Source organism: Stigmatopora argus, chromosome 13, assembly GCF_051989625.1.
Source record: "Stigmatopora argus isolate UIUO_Sarg chromosome 13, RoL_Sarg_1.0, whole genome shotgun sequence".
In the NCBI taxonomy this organism is placed as follows: domain Eukaryota; kingdom Metazoa; phylum Chordata; class Actinopteri; order Syngnathiformes; family Syngnathidae; genus Stigmatopora; species Stigmatopora argus.
In genome coordinates, this window is record NC_135399.1 from 17,309,327 (window position 1) to 17,328,367 (window position 19,041).

Here is a 19,041-nt window from a genome sequence, read left to right on the forward strand (position 1 = left end):
AATCGATTAACCCAAAGCATACGTGCACTCCTTCCCAAAAAACAGGGGCCATTTTCCCTGTTTATTTTAGTCTATTTTCAAATGCAATGTAAAATACTCTCGAGCTGCCTTGTATTACCAACACATTATCTTTCCATACATTATATATATATATATATATAATAGCTGTTTTTGTTTTACAATAAAAAGCTTCCGCACATGGGCCAAAAAAAAGATCATTAACAACGGGTAAACTTTTAAACAAAGTCTGTAAATGTGCGGTTTTGCCATGACGTCACTTCCTTTTAACCAATAACCGAAGAGGGGGCGTGACCCCCTTTTCCAGTATTATTCATCGGCGCCGGTGTATTATGAGTCATCGCCTCAGACATCTCAACGTGTGTCGAGCGTGTCACTTGTTTAAAAGCACCATCGCGGGATCTTCTTCTAATCTAAGCACCGCTTCTCCATCAACCCGACGGGGATTGAGATGTTCCATTTTAGGCTCACCACAGCGCTCAAGGAGTTGTTGAAATCCACCCTCAAGTCTCCCTCCGCCGGCTGGCTGACGGCTCGCCACCGGTGCTCCCGCACCGTTTCCTCCGCCGCACGGTTCAACCTCCTCAATGGCCCCGCGTGGCGTTCGGCGGCGACGCTCCACGTCCGGCCTTACTGCGCGAAGGCGGAGGGCGAGCTGAAGCTGGACGAGGCGAAAGGTCAGGACGGCGAAGCGGCTGAAAAGTAAGGCGGCTCCCGGTTGAAAAGGCTCTATTTCGCCTTTTTCGATAGTGGGCGGAGGAAGACCTAGGAAGCTCAATGACAGGATGTTATTCGGCCTTCGTTTATGGCGTCACCTTTTTCCTGATATCGCCGAGTTGTTGTTGAAAAACGCTCAACTGCAAGTCTAATTAATGATAACATCTAAAGGAAAATGAATGGCGTGCATTACGCGTTATCTCGCAAGCACAAAATCCACATATGCGTGTCACCATGGTACGAGCTATGACGTCGTAATGTCACAATCTTCAGTGCGAAAATGTAAACACACCGACGCAAATACTATCATTGGAAAACTGTACTTCAAATTACTTTATTCCCACCTTTTCTGTGTCCAATTTTGGATGATAAATTGCAAGGTCATTCAACTGGCACCTGGTAGAGGGGAAAATACAAAGAAAGCCAAGTCAATCATTAATAATGAAAAGTCTCTCCATAATTGTGCATTCATGTAGTATTCATTTGCCATATCTTCAGTTAGGTTGGATACGTAAATAGGCCATCAATCCAAAAATAAATAAAACTGGTCAAATGCGTGCATTGTTTCTATTGGGTTTAAGTCTGGAGATTCAGCCAAACTGAGGCTGTTTTTTTTAAATGATTTCACATCTCGCAGAAATGCCAACCTTGACTTGGCATCGAGTAGTTGGCGCAGTGCCCACTTTACATATTGTGTAGGAATGAGTTGGGTTGAAACCCTCTTCACTATCTTGTTAAACGATTTGTCAAAATGACAGCGTTCAAAGTCTTAGATGAAATTCTTTGTGTTTTAGCCATGCATTTCTGCCTTTCAATATTTTCATCTCACATAAATGAGCTACAAGGAGAGTCCAACCTTGCTCAACAAGTAAGCCAAGTTCTGCTAGTTAGCAAACTTTGCGTTTAAAGTATGTCAAATATCAATATTTTGTAGGGCTGTTAAAAAAATAAAATAAATAAGCGGGTCACCAAGCCTGGGGGGGAAGGTGAACAATTCCTCTAAAAGACAAGTCTTTAAATGTACTAATCTTGAGGAAATGTCAGAACAGGCATGAAACTTGACGGTCTTAAATTCCTTCCATTTTGAATTGCGCTGCAGTTTGTGATATTGCATCTGAAATGTGATTTCAGGTCACGTTTGGATGCACTTTCAGACATTTAAAGAGATATGATTTTTAAAAATGACAACAAAACGTCTAATATCCAAATGGCTTCTGAGGGATTGATTAAAAAGAACTGCTAAATGATAAAGGACCTAAATGGAACCCTGCCGGCGCTCAAAATGTAAGAGAAAATACATGTATTTCAGCTCCCGGGCTAGTTTCGAACCTTTTCGTGTACAAAAGTGTACGGCTTTCCGGCGGAAACTGGCCTATAAGTGATATTTAGGACACAACTCTGTCCCATTAAAAGTGGCCACGGTGCCAAGTCGCTAAATAGGAACACCCGGTTAAAATCCCAGTGAGCTATCTTCAAAGTTAATTGTGACTGCAGCTTGTGTAGCAGATTAGCACAGCAGAGAAAACACGAAACACGCCACACGGGCGAGGGAGGGAGGTAGGGCTATTTAAAAGTGGAGAATGTAAACCTGACCTGGAACCCAAGAAGCATAATTAACACATTCACTCACTCACGCACAGTCAATCATTTTTCTGGCATCCTTCCAATATTCCTCATATTTATGAGGACAGCAGAAAGCTAAAGTATTTCACCACCCAGACCTGCTGCAAGTAGAACATGCAAAGTGGCAAAAAATAATGACTAAACATGCTCTTTACTTAACAAAACCACTCAAGCCGAGCCAATATGCAAATTAAAATCTCATCCGGTTTGAAGTTTTGCCTGCTAGATTTCATTAAATCTGAGCTACTTTATTTCTGAACATAGTCAGCGGGCTACATTACATTTTTCGACAAAACAAGAGGGTGAAGATGTACCGTCCGTCTGAAAACAAAAAGGCCTCCGGATCGAGATAACGTGATTCACGACGGACAGAAATAGAAAACACAAGGCACACTTGACATTAAGCACGCAGGCACCACGTGGGTATTAACTCTGGAAATATTTCAGAATGATCACATTAATCTGGAATAACACAGCAAGACTGGGATTGTTTTTACGATGCACACTCAAGGACTGCTTTGATTGGATGTCAATAATGGTGAATCAACCTACTGTAGTGTTGCTAACCTATTTTAAAAGTGGAATGCTTAGATTTTTTTCCCTTTTTTTTTTTTTACAATTTGGGTGAATAAAACAAGCCTCAATCAAATTAATCCAGGATAATTTTTGTTGTTTCTTGGGGGAGAACAAAGTTTGCTTAGTTATGTTTTTAAACTGTAACGGCTTTTAGTAGGCTCCCATTTTTAATTGTAAAATAGGTCAAACGGTTCAATTAGGTGTAATCCTTTAACCTTTAATTGTCTCCAACGATACCAGCTAGTGCGCTTAAAGACAATTTTCCATCTTGGATAAGGCAGTTGGTACTTTGATTTTGGAACTGGAATATCCCACTTATTCTTCATACATTGAAATGTCACAATATCAAAAATCAGATTTAGATACTTGATAAAATTGGGTAAATCAATCTCTCAAACTGTGAATTAATGTGCCCTCAACTATAATCCCAAAATATTTTAATTTAGCTTCACCCTCACTTGATGTTACCCTCAAATAGTCTAAACCAGATGTGTCAAAGTGGCGGCCCGGGGGCTAAATCTGGCCCGCCGGATCATTTTGTGCGGCCCGACAAAGTAAATCATGAATGCTGATTTTCTGTTTTAGGATCAAATTAAAATGAAGAGTATATATGTATATTAAATTTCCTGATTTTCCCCCTTTTAAATCAATCATTGTCATTTTTTAATCCATTTTTTCTGTGTTTTTAGTTCAAAAATCATTTTGTAAAATCTAAAAATACGTATATTTAAAAAAAGCTAAAATAAACATTGTTTTAGATCAATAAAAAACTGAATATTCAGGGATTTTAATCCAGTTCATTTAATCCAATTATTAAAAAAAATCTAAATATTATATCTAAAATGCTCTAAACCCAACACGTGTAATCTTAGCAGAACCAAGCTATGCCGTTAAGACTTTCCACAACTTCTGCTAACAACCTAGCATAAACTAATCTCCCTCGATGTACAAAAATGTTCTCAGTCAATTCAGCAAAACTTCTTGACAACAACGACTACTTTCCTATTGAGCCGAGCTTCGGCGCCATCCTACGGCAATTTAAAATATTCCCGAAACATCATGAAAATGCAAATTTGCGATTATCGAACCGGGAATCAACCCAGAAAGACATTCTGCTTCCAAAAACACTCACAGTTGGTAACCACGCAGTCAACACGGACACTCTACTTTCACGCCTGGTCTGCATGCTCAACTGGAAAAGTCTTGAATATTTGCCCATTTCTTATACTTGAATTGATGCAGTGTTTAAAAATAAAAAGCACGTGAGTGGAGGAGAATCTTGCGAAATGTATCGTCCTCATTCAACACACGCAGCAGCAGTTTGCTCAGTGCATTAGCCGTGTTTGTTGACACGCTATTGCTTCTGCTTTTGGAGACAGATGTCGGGTCAATATCTCTTTCAGGGTGAATGAGCTACACCAGAGCACTTTGTGCGTTCTAGGACGAAATGTTACCTTGACATGGCGGTTGCTTTGAGCGCTGGAGCTCAGGTGGAAAGGCTGTTTTTTGCTCGCCATTGTCACGTCTCGCTAATTTGCCACAATGTTGAGTAGAAGGACTACAGTAATCCCTCAAATATGGCAGTTAATGTAGACCAGAGATGGCCGCGATAATCGAAAAATAGCGAAGTAGCGTCACCCCTATTGTAACGTGTTTTAGCGTGGATTTTCACATTTTTATGAACTTTTTCAATAATAGCGGAAAAAATCGCAAAGTAGTGAAGACGCGATAATCGAGGGATTACTGTACTTTTAATTTATAGTCATTTTTTTAGAAGATCATCTCCAAGATCCATGCCTATGTTAAATTTCAAGTCTGATTTTTAAAGAATAAAGGCATCTTTGGTCAATGTAAAAGCCTTCAGGAAAGAGGTATGAAGACATTCTTTTTCAATTCGCCTTTTTGTTCTTTTATATTTCAGAGTATATATTCTTTAAATGGTGTTACTATCGTGATTGAAGAGGCCCCACTCGTCCAACTCGGGACGCCGCCGCCGTGTCGCGGGCGGCGTGTGAACGGGAATCCACTGTTGATTTTATTAATCCATGCGTCCAATAACTCGGCCGGTTTAAGGGCAAGAGAATCTCTGGAATTTAGGATAGACTTTGTTTTTCTTCTGACACTGATGGCTCTTCATCTTTTTCGGTCTGCGTCTTAGGAGAAGAAATGCCGGCATCTTGCCTAGTCTGGAGGACTTGCTTTTCTACACGGTCGCAGAAGGTCAAGAAACCGTACCAGCTCATAAATTCCTCACGGTAAGTCATTCAATCCCCTTTATTGGAGATATCGCAGCACTCATGTTCAAATGAAATGCTTCAATTGACTCTTACATAAACGGATCCTGAGAGAAACCTGCATTGGACAAATGCTAAATTGCCCCCAAAAACCAAACAAGCCAATGAAACTGCAATACAGATTGTCTTGACAAGGATTGTTTCTCTCTCACCGCCATTCAGGCTCTTAAAGCCACGGGTCTTCGCACGGGAGACCCCAGACTCAAGGAATGTATGGACACCCTGAAAGTAACCTTAAAGAACACTGAAGACGGTGTCACACTGGACAGGCACCAGTTCAAGAAGTGAGTCGCGCTTCCGTCTAAGTTTGTTTTGTTTTGGCAGGTTGAGAAGAAAACTTCATCACTGTACAGTTCTAGAACTACTAAGATCATGTCTTCCCTTTCTGCACTTATCTCCATTTGAACTAAATATTGTTCCATGAAAGCAAACAATCAAAGCATAACACCCCGAGCCTAAAAGGTGTGCGTGGCAAATGTTATGGTCACGTGGCCACGCACCCCGACATTGTGGATGAAGCAAGCATTCTTGAGAAGTTGCTCTGACGCCTTCATCGACAAAAGCGGTGGAAGTTTGTCTGACATCGAGATTGCAAACTCGATTGGCAAACTTTTTGTTTTTGTTTTTGCATGGCCTTTCCGTCGTTGAGCATGCCATCTGTTTGTGGTTTTTGTTCATCAGGTGTGTCCAGAGCAACATTGTCCTGCTCACGCAGGCCTTCCGCAAGAAGTTTGTCATCCCGGACTTCCAGTCCTTCACTTCGCACATTGACGAGCTTTACGAGAGTGCCAAATCGCTCTCGGAGGGGCAGGTTTGTTTCTAAACATACCATCATCATCATCATCGTCATCCATGCGTACAACAGAAACGGGCCAGAAAAGGGCAGTTTTTCCTGTCCTTTTTGTCTTCGCCATGTCCACATGTTAACATTTAATTTTTTTCCCTCCATCCGCATGATCGTCCATTAACTTTCACTTAAAAGCAAAAAAAAAATGGCCACTTTTCTGACTTGAAGCGTCCTATAGTTGTTGTGCTGTTCTTTTTTTCAGAATCCTAATTTTTCTTTTTTCTTTTTAAATCAATGCTTTCAGGTTGCTGACTACATTCCTCAACTTGCCAAATTCAGCCCGGACTTGTGGGCCGTTTCTCTGTGCACCGTGGACGGCCAAAGGTAAGAAATAAGCGGGAAGAAAATGGCTACATTTGTCATTGCACTGCTATGACATCTCGTAAAATCATGCCAAACGTAACATTACGAGTGTTGCAATAATCATTTTGAACGGCGTGTTCTGATTAGTGCCAAACTCCCACTGACAAGATTCATGTTTGCATAAGAGCAGTCATAAAGATTATCACCAATCAGTCGGCACGTGGCCGTGTCACCGACAATAACCCCTTTTGCTGATAATTAGTGGTCCTCCTAGAATAGATTCCTCAATGTAAATAATTCCAATGACAATCATTCCTAGATACGAAGCCGATTCATGTCACCATTGCAATGATTGTTTCTCTCGTACTGTCAACGGCGCCCCAGGCCGGCCGACTATTAATGTTTTGTTCCGTCCGTGGTAGACACACGGTGGGGGACACCAAAGTGCCGTTCTGCCTGCAGTCGTGCATCAAACCTTTGAAATACGCCGTGGCCGTCCACGATTACGGCACGGAATACGTGCACGGCTTCATCGGCAAGGAGCCCAGCGGCCTGCGTTTCAACAAGCTCTTTCTGGATGAAGACGGTGGGTCGGCTTTCACATTTTTTACTCCACAAAAACACCATCTGCCGCCTCTTATACCACTATTTTAAGAGCAAATTCGAAATAGTTCTCAGCTGCAGGAATCCTGCATACAGTTGAAGAATTTCAAATGACGGAACTCGTCGTTGCGTGGGTTTTCTCCGGGTATTCCGGTTTCTTCCCACATTTCAATAACATGCATGCTAAGCTAGCCAGTGGGACACTCGAAATTGCCTACAATTGCTTGTCCTGGTGTGGAGTTTGCATGCTCTCCCCAGGATTGTGTGGGTTTTCTCCGGGTACTCTGGTTTCTTCCCACATACCCGAAAATGCATGCCAGGCTAGCCAGTTGGACACTTTAAATTGCCTAACCTTGGCTACGATTGGTTGTCCTGGTGTGGACTTTGCATGCGGTTCCCAGGATTGTGTGGGTTTTCTCCGGGTACTCCGCTTTCTTCCCGCATACCCCAAAATGCATGCCAGGCTAGCCAGTTGGACGATCTAAATTGCCTAACCTTGGCTACGATTGGTTGTCCTGGTGTGGACTTTGCATGCGGTTCCCAGGATTGTGTGGGTTTTCTCCGGGTACTCCAGTTTCTTCCCACATCCCCCAAAATGCACGCCAGGCTAATTTAGCAAGCTAAACTGGCTAACGCTAGCTACGATTGGTTGTCCTATGTCTCCTGGTGCCGTACGATTGGCTGGCCACCCATTCGGGGTGCAGGAATTCAGCTGGGATAGGCTCCAGCACCCCCTGCGACCTTCGTTCAGCAAATAAATGAAACGAATAACTCGCCACAATATGCAAAAGTCGTTGGATTGAGGCGCATTTCACTTAACCGTCGCGAATTGGACACTGTTGTCACTTGGTGTCCAAGCGCAGAGAAAAATTGGGTGCAAAACAAATGGCATGTTGTTTAGAAACGGCGTTGGCAGCGGGCGACAACGGGCGGGCGGCACACGCTCCCAATTCAAAGACAAGTGGCGTGTTTGCTCTGTGACCACATATTAACGGAGTTGTTGTGGTTTGGCAGATAAGCCCCACAATCCCATGGTGAACGCCGGCGCCATTGTTTGCACTTCTCTGATAAAGGTAAGAACAATTTACAACTTTTTCTTTCCTTTTTTTTCACTCTGGCTCCGTGAAAACTCCAGTTAGGGAAACATTAACTCTCAAGCGTATCTCCAAGTAAGATATGCAATATGTATCTTCAGGTCATTAAAATTGCAGCCAACAGCGTATTTTTTACACACCCACATCTGCCCAAATGACACAAATAAACAAATACAGATGTATCCATTTTGGATATATTGTACGATATATTTGGCGTTATGTTCATTAGACCGGCCGGCTCCGTGTTATGCGTGCTTTCTTAACATAACTTTTTATTACGATTATTTCTCACAAAAGTAATAGTCGTGGTTCGCAAGGGTCCCACAAAATGGGCTGAATCCCATTTAACATTATTTACTCACAATTTATTACATCTATTTCCCCCTAATCTATAACAAGTGGGTTACCCTGCATCCGATCATCATGGCTTACACGGTTTATTGTATTGGGGCAATGTTTATTGACTTCATTAAATTCACTAAGTAGCACGTCGCTGTTTCAGTGTCCAATTTTTTGGGACAGCAACAATTGCAAGGCTGGAGAAGTATCAGGTGATTGTTTACAACCCCGCTCCCTGCTTTTATTTTTTTATTTTTCCACCGTTCCCTTTCACACAGCCGCTGCTGCAAAACCTCCATTTCTGCTCTTCCTTGAAAATGTCAAATTTGGGACGCAGGAAGAGGCCGGCTTTGACAGGCCGTGTGAAAGGGCCAAAAAAAATGATAGCAGTACTCACCTACTGGCCAGTATTAGAGGAACATCCAAGTTGAATGGAGTGTGGCACCCCCCAAAACACACCTCACCCAATAGCTGCTGGTTGTGTAACGCTAGGGGAGAAAAAAAAACATTCTTATTGGCATTTATTTTGCCTGCTACGGCTTTTTTTCCTCACTTAAATGAGAGAACAATAAGTTCTGGATCTAACCCGCCACATCCCCATAGATAACTAGGGTAAGCTCCGGCACCCCCACGAACCTCGTAATGATAAGCAGTAGGGAAAATGAATGCACCAATGTCTGCCAAGTCGGCGTGAAGAAAAACAAAGCGTGAAGCCACACATGCTAACAAACACGGGTCCCGATGATACGCTAATCGTAACTTCATGCTACAAGGTGTTAAGGAATGCAGCTTCTGATTATAAATCATCATAAATCTTTATTGCAATGCTATTTAGAACAGAATGAGTAACAGATTGTTAGCAGGAAGAAACGAAAGCATTTCTCAGCAAAAGGTACAAAAGTTGTACTCGGTGGCTAAACCTCAAAACGGCGCCTGACTTTTCCCAACAATTAAATTTAAAAAAAGTCAATGTTCCATAATGGATCCCCTTTTAAATTTGACGGGGCAAAATGAAGGGATGTTTGCCAGCACGTGGTACTTGAAGGCTACATACTGTTGCTGTTTTTGTATGTTGTTGCATATTTTCCAGACTTAGGAACTGTGGGAAATAATGACTGCCGCTGCAGGTCAAATGACGTTGGTAATTTTTTCTTCCTTTTCCATATCTTTCTCCTCGCACCCCCTCCCCCTCTAATCCCCCCCTCTTTCCAGCCCTCCAATCCCCTGCCTTCTCCCTTTATCTTCTCCAATCAGCCTGTAGAAATCCTATGTACTAGTGACTCTCCATCCGTGTATGTTTTCTAATTTTTCTGCACAAAGTGTAGGACTTCAAAAAAAAAATAATAATAATGAAAGTCAGCTGTCACATTAAAAAAATGAATGTCTTCATACATGCGAAACATAAAACGTAAACGGTTGCACGCGTAAAACTTGACATACGCATGTTCATTTTTCTGCAATGTTCACTTGGTTGTTAAAAGTATGGCTTTGTGTGTTAAGAATATAAACGAGTGGGCAAGACACTTTGAAATGCGAACATTCACGTTAGTTGACATTTGTACGAGAGTAGAAATTCTTTGTATTTCAATGCTCTTCGTTGCGCTCCATTTACAAACGTAAACACGGGAAGGTGCTCTGCGCCATTTTGTTTTGTCGAAAATGAGCCCTTTCAAAGTCTTATTTTCACATTTAAAAAAAAAACGGTAGCTGGAGTTGTGATTCCTATTTGACATTATGATTCAGATTCTTATTTTCCATTTCTTTTACCATTCTTTTGTAGACCACTCGGTATTTTTAATGACTAAATATCAGTAATTGCTGTTTTTTTTGCTGTAGCCAAGAAACAAACACAATCTCATTGTATGCAAACATGATTTGAATGTTATTTTTTTCTTTCTTAACTGGTATATAACACATTTACTAAGTGTCCATGTAGCTGCAAACTATTTCCCTCTTGGTAACATCAACTCAATCTGTAGCCATTTTTCATTAACGTGTAGCATTACTATGTGATTTTTACACCCATTTGATACAAAACTATTCATATCTGCTCATTCTTTAGTACTATGCCATAGTCTTCTCATTCCAGCGGGTGGAAATAATCCCACTTAACTGCTTTTTCTTTCTTATTCCCTTAGCAAGGGGAAGGCAACGCGGAAAAATTTGACTATGTAAGTATTGACCCGCCCGCCCTGACGTCGTTCTTCAAATAGGCAAATAGATGTCTTGACATTTTGCGACTTTTGGCCTTCAGGTGATGAACTTCTTGAAAAACATGGCCGGAAACGAGTACGTCGGTTTCAGCAACGCCACGTGAGTCCTTTAGAAAATATCTCCTAAATAAGGAAGGATCGGTACATTGCGTTCTGGTAGGGCAGGATGCACGTGCACTGTGCATGATTGACCGGGGGTCGGGTTGCAACTTGGTCATGTGATTGGATGAGGTGGCAATGTACACATAGGGGGGGGGGGGCTGTGGATTTGTTTTTCATGTGTATACATGGAGTCATGGTCACGGGATTGTTGTGTGTTTGTTTGTATGACAGATTCCAGTCGGAGCGAGATTCGGGAGACAGAAACTTTGCCATCGGATACTACTTGAAAGAAAAAAAGGTTGGATGCTAATTCATCCGCTGTCATGTTGATTGTACACTAAAAGAGGTTTTAGGGAATCGTGTTAAAGGTCAACGGCACGGAAAAGGGCTGTTTATAAACACGGGGAAATATCTACATATTCACAAATCTGGCACACGAGCGTTTATATTGTGAGACTGGCCTTATAGTTTAAATGACTTGGACGTGTATCGCCGTCAATAGCAGCCAACAAGTTGATAACCCCATTTTTTCTAGTGGTAAATTCTTTTTTTTTATACTGGATTAGTTTGATTTTTGTTTTTACAAACGGATGAATTCAATCTAGAGTCATTGTCATGGAACAGGTGGGTTCGATTGGGATGAAATACAAACAAGTATTTAGTGGGGGGAAAAATACAAGAGATTTTCCCTTGTCTTGATTTTGGATTTTGAAACAGTTGCTATTGACCTGGATCAAAAGACGTACATTTTCTTGTGTTTTTTGTCTGTCCCCTGTTTATCTCTAAAGCCAGATTGTTTTTGACCTTGCAGTGTTTTCCTGAAGGAACGGACATGACATCTGTACTGGATCTCTACTTTCAGGTTCATTTCCAACTTGTTCTCCCCAAGCTAATCTTAAGCGTCTTTTCTTTCTCTCAAAACAACGCGTTGAATTTGACGTCGAATGAGGTGTAAAACAAATGCAAAGTACATGTAGTGCTGATGTTTTTTGTGATAAAGACAGTCGTACCTTGGAGCGTCAATGTTGTTCTTTTTCCCCTTCAGCTGTGTTCCATCGAAGTAAACTGCGAGAGCGCCAGCGTAATGGCCGCCACCCTGGCCAACGGCGGCATCTGCCCCATCTCGGGCGAGCGCGTCCTCAGTCCCGAGGCCGTGAGGAACACGCTCAGCCTCATGCACTCCTGCGGCATGTACGACTTCTCCGGACAGTTCGCCTTCCACGTGAGTACCGCACCGCGGCTGCAAATAGTCCAACAAAAAAATATTAGCACTTCCGAGCTAGCATGACCGGCCCGCCCCTTTTTCTTTTTAAAAATACTAAGTGTAAAGTCAGCTCTTTGTACGCTCTAGAAAAGCCATTGTCCAACCTACTTTTGGCCAAATAAGTTATGGGCCCAGTTTAAATGAATGGGACGTTTAGCATCGTCAATGGAAGCCAAAGAGTGAAATTTGCCTCACATCATTGTAATTTTAGGGTCACTTCCCGTATCTTTTCTTGTTCATTTGGGGCTACTTCCTCTTCATTTTGGATCGCTTCCTTGTTAACTCATTAGCTGCCATTTACAGCCATAGACATCCAATCCATTTTGAATGGGAGGGGGTTAATGAACACATTTACAAGCAGATCCAGGTCAAAATCAAGCATGCGCCTCAATACGGACATTCCAAATGAGCGCCAAAAATGTGCCCGTCGGGCCGATTCGACTCCTCTTTGCTGCCCGCCGACTTTAGCTTTGGCACCCCCCAGTCTGGAACATTTTCCATGTGGCCTCCGAGATAAATGGCCGCTACACGTCTCATGTCATTGCAGCCATTCCTCAAGCCACAGGTGTCAAAGTGCCGGCCCGGGGGCCAAACCTGGCCCGCCGCATCATTTTGTGCGGCCCGAGAAAGTAAATCATAAGTGCCGACTTTCTGTTTTAAACTCAAATTCAAATGACGATTATAGATGTACATTATATTTCCTGATTTTCCCCTTTTTAAAACAATCGTTGCAATTTTTAATCCTTTTTTTTCTTTTGTGGTTTTAGTTTAAAAGGCCTTTTGTAAAATCGAAAAATGAATATATACAAATATTTTGTTTTCACTGTAATATTGAACATAATTAAAAAAAGATATTTCCTTTTTAAATGAAAAAATTAAGACATTTTCAAGTGAAAAATATGATTAAAAGACATTTTCCCTCACTAGGAAAAAAAAGCTAAAAAAAAAAACATTGTTTTAGATCTATTATAAAAAAAAACGGACTATTTAGGGCTTTTGATCCAGTTCTTTTAATCCGATAAAAAAAAAATCTAAATATTATATCTAAAATGGTCCGTCCCACATGAAATGGAGTTGACGTTAATGCGGCCCACGAATCAACCCGAGTTTGACACCCTTGCCTTAAGCCGTCTAAACAAGTAGCAGCATGTAGAATGGAACGTGTCATGTGAATATATGTTTTAACCCCCATGTCCTATTTTTTTCGTTGCTTTGGCAGGTGGGTCTGCCGGCAAAATCGGGAGTGGCGGGGGGCATCCTGCTGGTGGTACCAAACGTGATGGGAATTATGTGCTGGTCACCCCCCTTGGACAAAATGGGCAACTCGGTCAGAGGGATTCAGTTTTGCACGGTATGTAAAGCGCCGCCGTGTGGAATTCTACTCGTAGGCATGTGTAGCATTTTAGGGGCGGGACCAACACGGGCCTCCATGTTTAAGTCGACCTGCCAGGAACCCAAAAAATGTCAAAACACTACAATTACTGAGGAAATGGGATGTAAATGTTCTAGTACTGGCTACTAATCCAAATGGATTCATGCATGCGCTCGCCTGTCCTGCATACGTGGCGGACATTAAACACAAACAATTATTATGTATTTTCTATTTTGGGGATGGATTTTTAGAGTCTGGCTCTTATTGAACACAATCACAAAGGCAACTCACTTACTTGAAGGACTTTGCAGTATAGTTCAATCATTCCATGCTGATAAATGACCTTCACTAATTTCGGGAGAGAAATTTGGGGGTATTTTTCAAAGGCTTTTGAGGATGAAAGTGATACGATATGTTTTAAAGGCCGTTTGCTTTGCAGGATCTGGTGGAACTTTTTAATTTCCACAATTATGACAACTTGAGGCACTTTGCAAAGAAGCACGATCCACGCCGAGAGGGAGGAGAACAGCGGGTAAGCGCACGGCATGCCTTTGCGTGGGTGAGTGTATGAATGCCTCGGACGTCGGCTCTTCTACAGGTCGTGCAAATGTTTTGGAATATGTGGCAGGAAAGATAAGTGATGTTTTGAAATGTTTCATGTAGCTTCAGGTTTGCCTCAGGAGTTATTTCAAAAGGAATTTAGGGATTTTGCAATGGAGTCTTATTGGCGTAACAGAAAAATGAAATTCTCTCTTAATATAATGGAAAAGTTTACAGTTCAACTTGGTAGTTTTCATGTGATATCGTTGGAACGCAACCTTTGTGGATGTCACGTTTCATATAAAACCTTAAATTTCATGCTATTCAGATGATTCACTTTACTTTCTAATTGACAACAATAGTTATCAGGTCAGGAAAATTTGGATGAATTTCACATTCGCAAATGATCAACCTATTGATTCATTTCCAATCAAGGTCTGAAATCTTTGGGAATGGAATGCACCGTAGTGTTAACTAGCACTTGAATTTGGCCCAAAAATAAATAAGAAGAAGAATAAGCATAACACGTGCTGTGGATTCTTTCCACTTGCACTTGACATAAAAGTTGTGTTTGCGTATGGGCCCACTAATTTGTTATTCATGTGAATTGACACCGCAGCAATGCTTCGGACCAATGGACTATGAGAGTCTCCAACAGGAGCTGGCTCTGAAAGCCCCCCTTTGGAAAAAAGTCTCGCCCACCGAGTCGCACCAGGACACCTCCACCACAGTGGTCTATAGGACTGTCAGCGAATAGCGCCTCGCCCCTCGCGTGCCCACCACTAGACCTGACATTGACGTGTAGCCCAACGACTGTCCGCCTCAAATATTGATGTCAATCTGAGGACTATTTATTGCTTGTCCAGCCGTTAACTGCTGTCTTTTATTGGTGATGAACGTACACATGGGTTATGTTACGCGCGTTTTATTTTTTCTTCCTCCCTCCCCACCCGCGAACTGCCTTAGGTCGCGTATACTACACTACCTATAACTTAGTAACGTGTCTTTTATACAAAGGATTTTTAAAGCTAAAGTATGCGTGCGCGTGTGTGTGGCTGTGTACATTTGGTGGCAATTTACGGCTGAGTATTTACACGATGAATAGAAAAGGATTTGTTCGAGCCCAGTCCCTAAAAAATATATTTTTGTTCGACCATTGAGAGGCCGCAAATTCAATTTAAAAAATGATGCCGGATTGTTTGGGAAACGCATCGTGTTGCTGTATTGTCGTTTTTTAATGTTGTCAAGTGGTTTTAAAATTTTAGCTAAAAAAAGAGATGATTTTATATTTTTTTAAAAATCTTATGATTCTATTTCAATGGATTAATGACTTTTCCAAAAATAGGATTTTTTTTGTCTCCAAAAATCTAACTGTATTTGGCCACTCTCTACTTTCACTCCAAAAAAATGGATCAACTTTAATAATACCAAAAAAGGGTGTTTTTTTGGGCACTTTCACTACCAATGACAGACTAATTCGACGTCTACCTCCGTCGCCGGCAGCGAATGACAATCCTTTCTGTCGCGTTGCAATCAAGTTGACTTGATTCTAACAAGATATTATTATTTTCATATATTTGAATACTGAAGTTTAAAGAGGCGGAGCTAGTTGACATTTTAGCCGCACCAAAGAATCAAACGTCGCAGGCCAACTTTTTTAACCCGGGAAGAATGTGGCGCGCGTTTAGAATACGTCGGCGTTCGAGCTGTGTGTTTTTGTTAGGTTTTTTTTCTGACAAAAAAATGACTGCAAACAATACACTCCAATCAGACTGTGAAGAAGAACTCGTATTGTCAAGCAAGTGACCTTAGCATGTATTTCCACTGCGATATTCCCAAACTAGAAACTCAGGCAAAAGCTGCTTAGCCGGAAACCGTATTTAAAAGGGGACATTTTGTGGAAAATGCACTTTTACCGGCTCGTGCTTCTACTTCTACAAAAATCTCATTCACATCCCTCACTGGACTCTTACTTTGTAATATTATAACACTCAGGCGCTAAAAAAAATAATCCCATATTATAGCTCCTCAAAGGGAAAAGCTTTCATTTTTAGTCAACTGACTTTTTCTCACGTTACAGTATTACCTCACGTTAGTGTTAGCCGGTTCCTCAGGTGTGTTATCACGTCATCTGTCGCTGTAGTGGCTCCAAATACATATTTGTCTCCTGGGGATAGCAGTCCAAGTCCGAGGTCAGGTTCGGCTCATAACTTGACCTCCGTGACCTGGAAAGAGAGAGGCTTTTTCCTCATTTTTTGTTCTGCTTCTTCACTTTGTCATCTCACTGTTTGCATGCTCATTTTTAATTTTTTTTTTGTGTGTGTCAAATGACCATTATGTCAAATCACCTTTGTTTTCATGTAGTACGTTATTATTTCCATTGATTTACGTCCGGCGACGTTATTTGTATGTTTTAAGCGTGGCATTGGAAATGTAAGGTTTTGTGGACAAAAAAAATATTGTTTTAAAAAAAAAAAGAATTGAAAAAGATGTTTAATTAAAAGGTGAAAATGTTGACCCCACATTTCCAAGTGGATCATTGTTTTTCTTTCTTTTTTTTCCTTTTTGTTTCTGTCTTGTAACTGTAGAAAAGGTGTTGATCCCCAATTGTAACCCTTCCATCACGTTTTGTTTCTCTCACATGTGCTGTTGTCCAAATACAATAAAGTGACATTTTTAGCTGTTGCTTTTTAGTCGCTTTTTAAATCGGAATAATCCTCAAGTTGCTCTTTTTTTTTAAGTAATAGAGCCGAAACAGCGAGATTAAAAGACAAAAAGTCCCCCTAATGTCTTTTTGTACAAGAAAAAATAAGCAGAAAAGTGATAAATTTAAATGACGTTTTAACAAAGTTCAATAGGCTAACTGAGCTAGCATTACACAACAAACTTTCATTTTGGGCACATAAAAATGATGAAATGATTTGAAACCTATTGACATTTATTGTTTTAAATACATAAAACTAAAAAAAAAAGTTGCACTACGTTAGAACCACTTTAATGTGTGACCTATTATGTTTCTAACATGTTATAATTTCATATTTGTTTGATTAAAATCTGCAGTTTGAAAGGTCACTTCTGAAATACAATTTCAATCATGCCGGCACATTGTGTTCAATAGAAATAAAAGCAATGTAAAAAGATTTGCAAAACATGTTCTACCTATATTTAATTGAAAATCCTACAAAGACAAGATAGGCAACATTCAAACGGATCAACTTTGTTTCATTATTGTGGAATTTTTGGGGTGCATCACCCTTTCAATAACATTCAATTAAAAAAATAAGGTGAAAAATGATCACATTATGTTATGCGAAAATATGACATCTACCATGTTATAACGTTATAATCACTTTTTATTCCCTGGTTTGGATATCGTCAACATTGGTCTTAAACTTTGTAGTGTGCTGCCCCCTAACGGCTGAGGCCAACACACTAGTGTTCATTCATTTAAGGAACTGTTTTTACTACTTCTATAATAATTCTAATTGTGTGTTTTTGCTATTGTTTTTCAATAACACATGGGTTATTTTGGTTGTTTTTCTTGTAATTTGGGGAGGCTAACAAAAGGTAAACATTACCTGCGATCAAAGCGTGAGACGAACGTGAGGTGAAGTGACCGATGGTGACCACGAGTGTGTTTTGTGTCTTCAGGTCAAGTCCGTCATCAACTTGCTGTTTGCCGCCTACACGGGAGACGTTTCTGCGTTGAGAAGGTGAGCCACACCGCTGCCTTCTTGGCTTTTGCTTGGGTCCCTTTCATCCCTAATGGGAAAAAAAATGCACACGCCATTTTAGGTTAAAAAATTTGCAAACCTGGAACAAAAATTTGACACTTTTAGACCCATTACTATCAGTATTATAAAGAGATGTTGACACCCTTTTTATATAACTGTACTTACATAAATGTGCGCCGGGGTGCAGGTTCGCCTTGTCGTCAATGGACATGGAGCAGAGAGATTACGACTCCAGAACGGCCCTCCACGTGGCGGCGGCTGAAGGTAACGTGCCATCGTCATTATTGCTGTAAAGGTGGACCTTGACTTAAACCCCATGGAGGTTTGTCCATCAAAAGTGGGAGAGGTTAAAAGTCCATCCAAAGTTTTTACATTTGCCACCGACCACAGATGCAACAGCCCGAATGCATTCGGCCAGTTCAAGATGGAACTGAGCCAAATCACCAGACTTCAACCCCATCGAGTGGGTGGGTCATTGTCGTTTTTCTGGGATTTGCGTTTACAGGTCACACGGAGGTGGCGCGTTTCCTGTTGGAGGCTTGTAAGGTCAATCCCGTCCCTCGAGACAGGTGCGGCGGCCATTTCAAAAGTCTCAAAGCGCCGACTTTTTGAAAGTGTCCGATGACAAACGGCGGTGCGTTTTTGCGCAGGTGGGGTAACACGCCGATGGACGAGGCGCTGCAATTCGGACACCACGATTTGGTCGCCGTGCTGCAGCCGTACGCCGACAAACATCGGCCGGCCGACGGCGCCGACGGCTCCGGCGAGAAGGAGAGCGCGGAGACGCGTCTGGACAGTTTGCTTTAGGGGCGCCCTTTCCAATCTGACACGGCAGCCCATTATTTAACGTCAATACGTGTCCCAAAGTTGAATATAGTGTGTCCTATTATCTCAATGGTAACTGGTCATTGTGCGTTTTTGGAGTGTTGCGCGTTGGTTCTCCGCCTGAGTGGAAATGGAGATGTTGTCATTGTGGAATTGTCCAAAAGTCCATTGACATTTGGACGCCTTCTACGGTTTATTTGTTCAACTCGCACCAACAAGAATGTATTTATCAGGATGACTTGAACTCTTCTGAATTGAGATGAAGGAGAAATTGGGAGGAAAACAGGTTTTTTTTTTTAATGTAGACAACAAAAGATGCTGGATGCATTTTTTTTTTGGTTTACTTTGCTTTTGTGTCAAGTGTCATTTCAAATGTCAAAGTTTTGATCGGAGAGAAGGTAAGCACAACGAAGACCTTAATGTTTGTATCGAAAATTATGATTCTACAATTAAAGTGTCCCAATTGATAATCCGTGTGTTCTGGAATTATTTGGGGGAGGGGAAAACCCATTTCCTACATTTTGGCAAATTGTTTTGCTCTCAGAATAATGGGGCTAAAATGAGGTGTCTACGTATG

At 41.4% G+C, this 19,041-nt stretch overlaps 1 protein-coding gene and 1 long non-coding RNA gene across 4 annotated transcripts; one reads left to right on the top strand and one right to left on the bottom strand.

Moving 5' to 3' along the window:
* The first annotated feature begins 339 nt into the window (after window positions 1-339).
* LOC144086835 (glutaminase kidney isoform, mitochondrial-like) lies at window positions 340-18,934 on the top strand. 3 transcript variants are annotated; one of them, XM_077616982.1, is made up of 18 exons: window positions 340-720; window positions 5,093-5,189; window positions 5,391-5,512; window positions 5,910-6,039; window positions 6,320-6,399; window positions 6,801-6,964; window positions 7,996-8,054; window positions 10,553-10,585; window positions 10,669-10,727; window positions 10,961-11,027; window positions 11,541-11,591; window positions 11,775-11,951; window positions 13,213-13,344; window positions 13,805-13,897; window positions 17,557-17,618; window positions 17,827-17,903; window positions 18,145-18,208; window positions 18,290-18,934. In XM_077616982.1, the coding sequence occupies exons 1-18, from the start codon at window positions 470-472 to the stop codon at window positions 18,444-18,446; spliced, it is 1,875 nt and encodes a 624-aa protein (XP_077473108.1). In that variant the 5' UTR covers window positions 340-469; the 3' UTR covers window positions 18,447-18,934. The 3 variants fall into 3 exon arrangements, with proteins under 3 accessions (XP_077473108.1, XP_077473109.1, XP_077473110.1); XM_077616983.1 differs by lacking the exons at window positions 340-720; window positions 5,093-5,189; window positions 5,391-5,512; ... (2 more) ...; window positions 6,801-6,964; window positions 7,996-8,054 and adding an exon at window positions 9,140-9,555; XM_077616984.1 differs by lacking the exons at window positions 340-720; window positions 5,093-5,189; window positions 5,391-5,512; ... (2 more) ...; window positions 6,801-6,964; window positions 7,996-8,054 and adding an exon at window positions 9,533-9,551.
* LOC144086838 (uncharacterized) lies at window positions 1,047-11,956 on the bottom strand. The gene is made up of 3 exons (XR_013304586.1): window positions 11,740-11,956; window positions 8,812-8,902; window positions 1,047-1,131 (listed from the first exon to the last, which is right to left on the bottom strand). It is a non-coding gene; the product is annotated as an uncharacterized LOC144086838 (long non-coding RNA).
* Window positions 18,935-19,041: the final 107 nt, after the last annotated feature.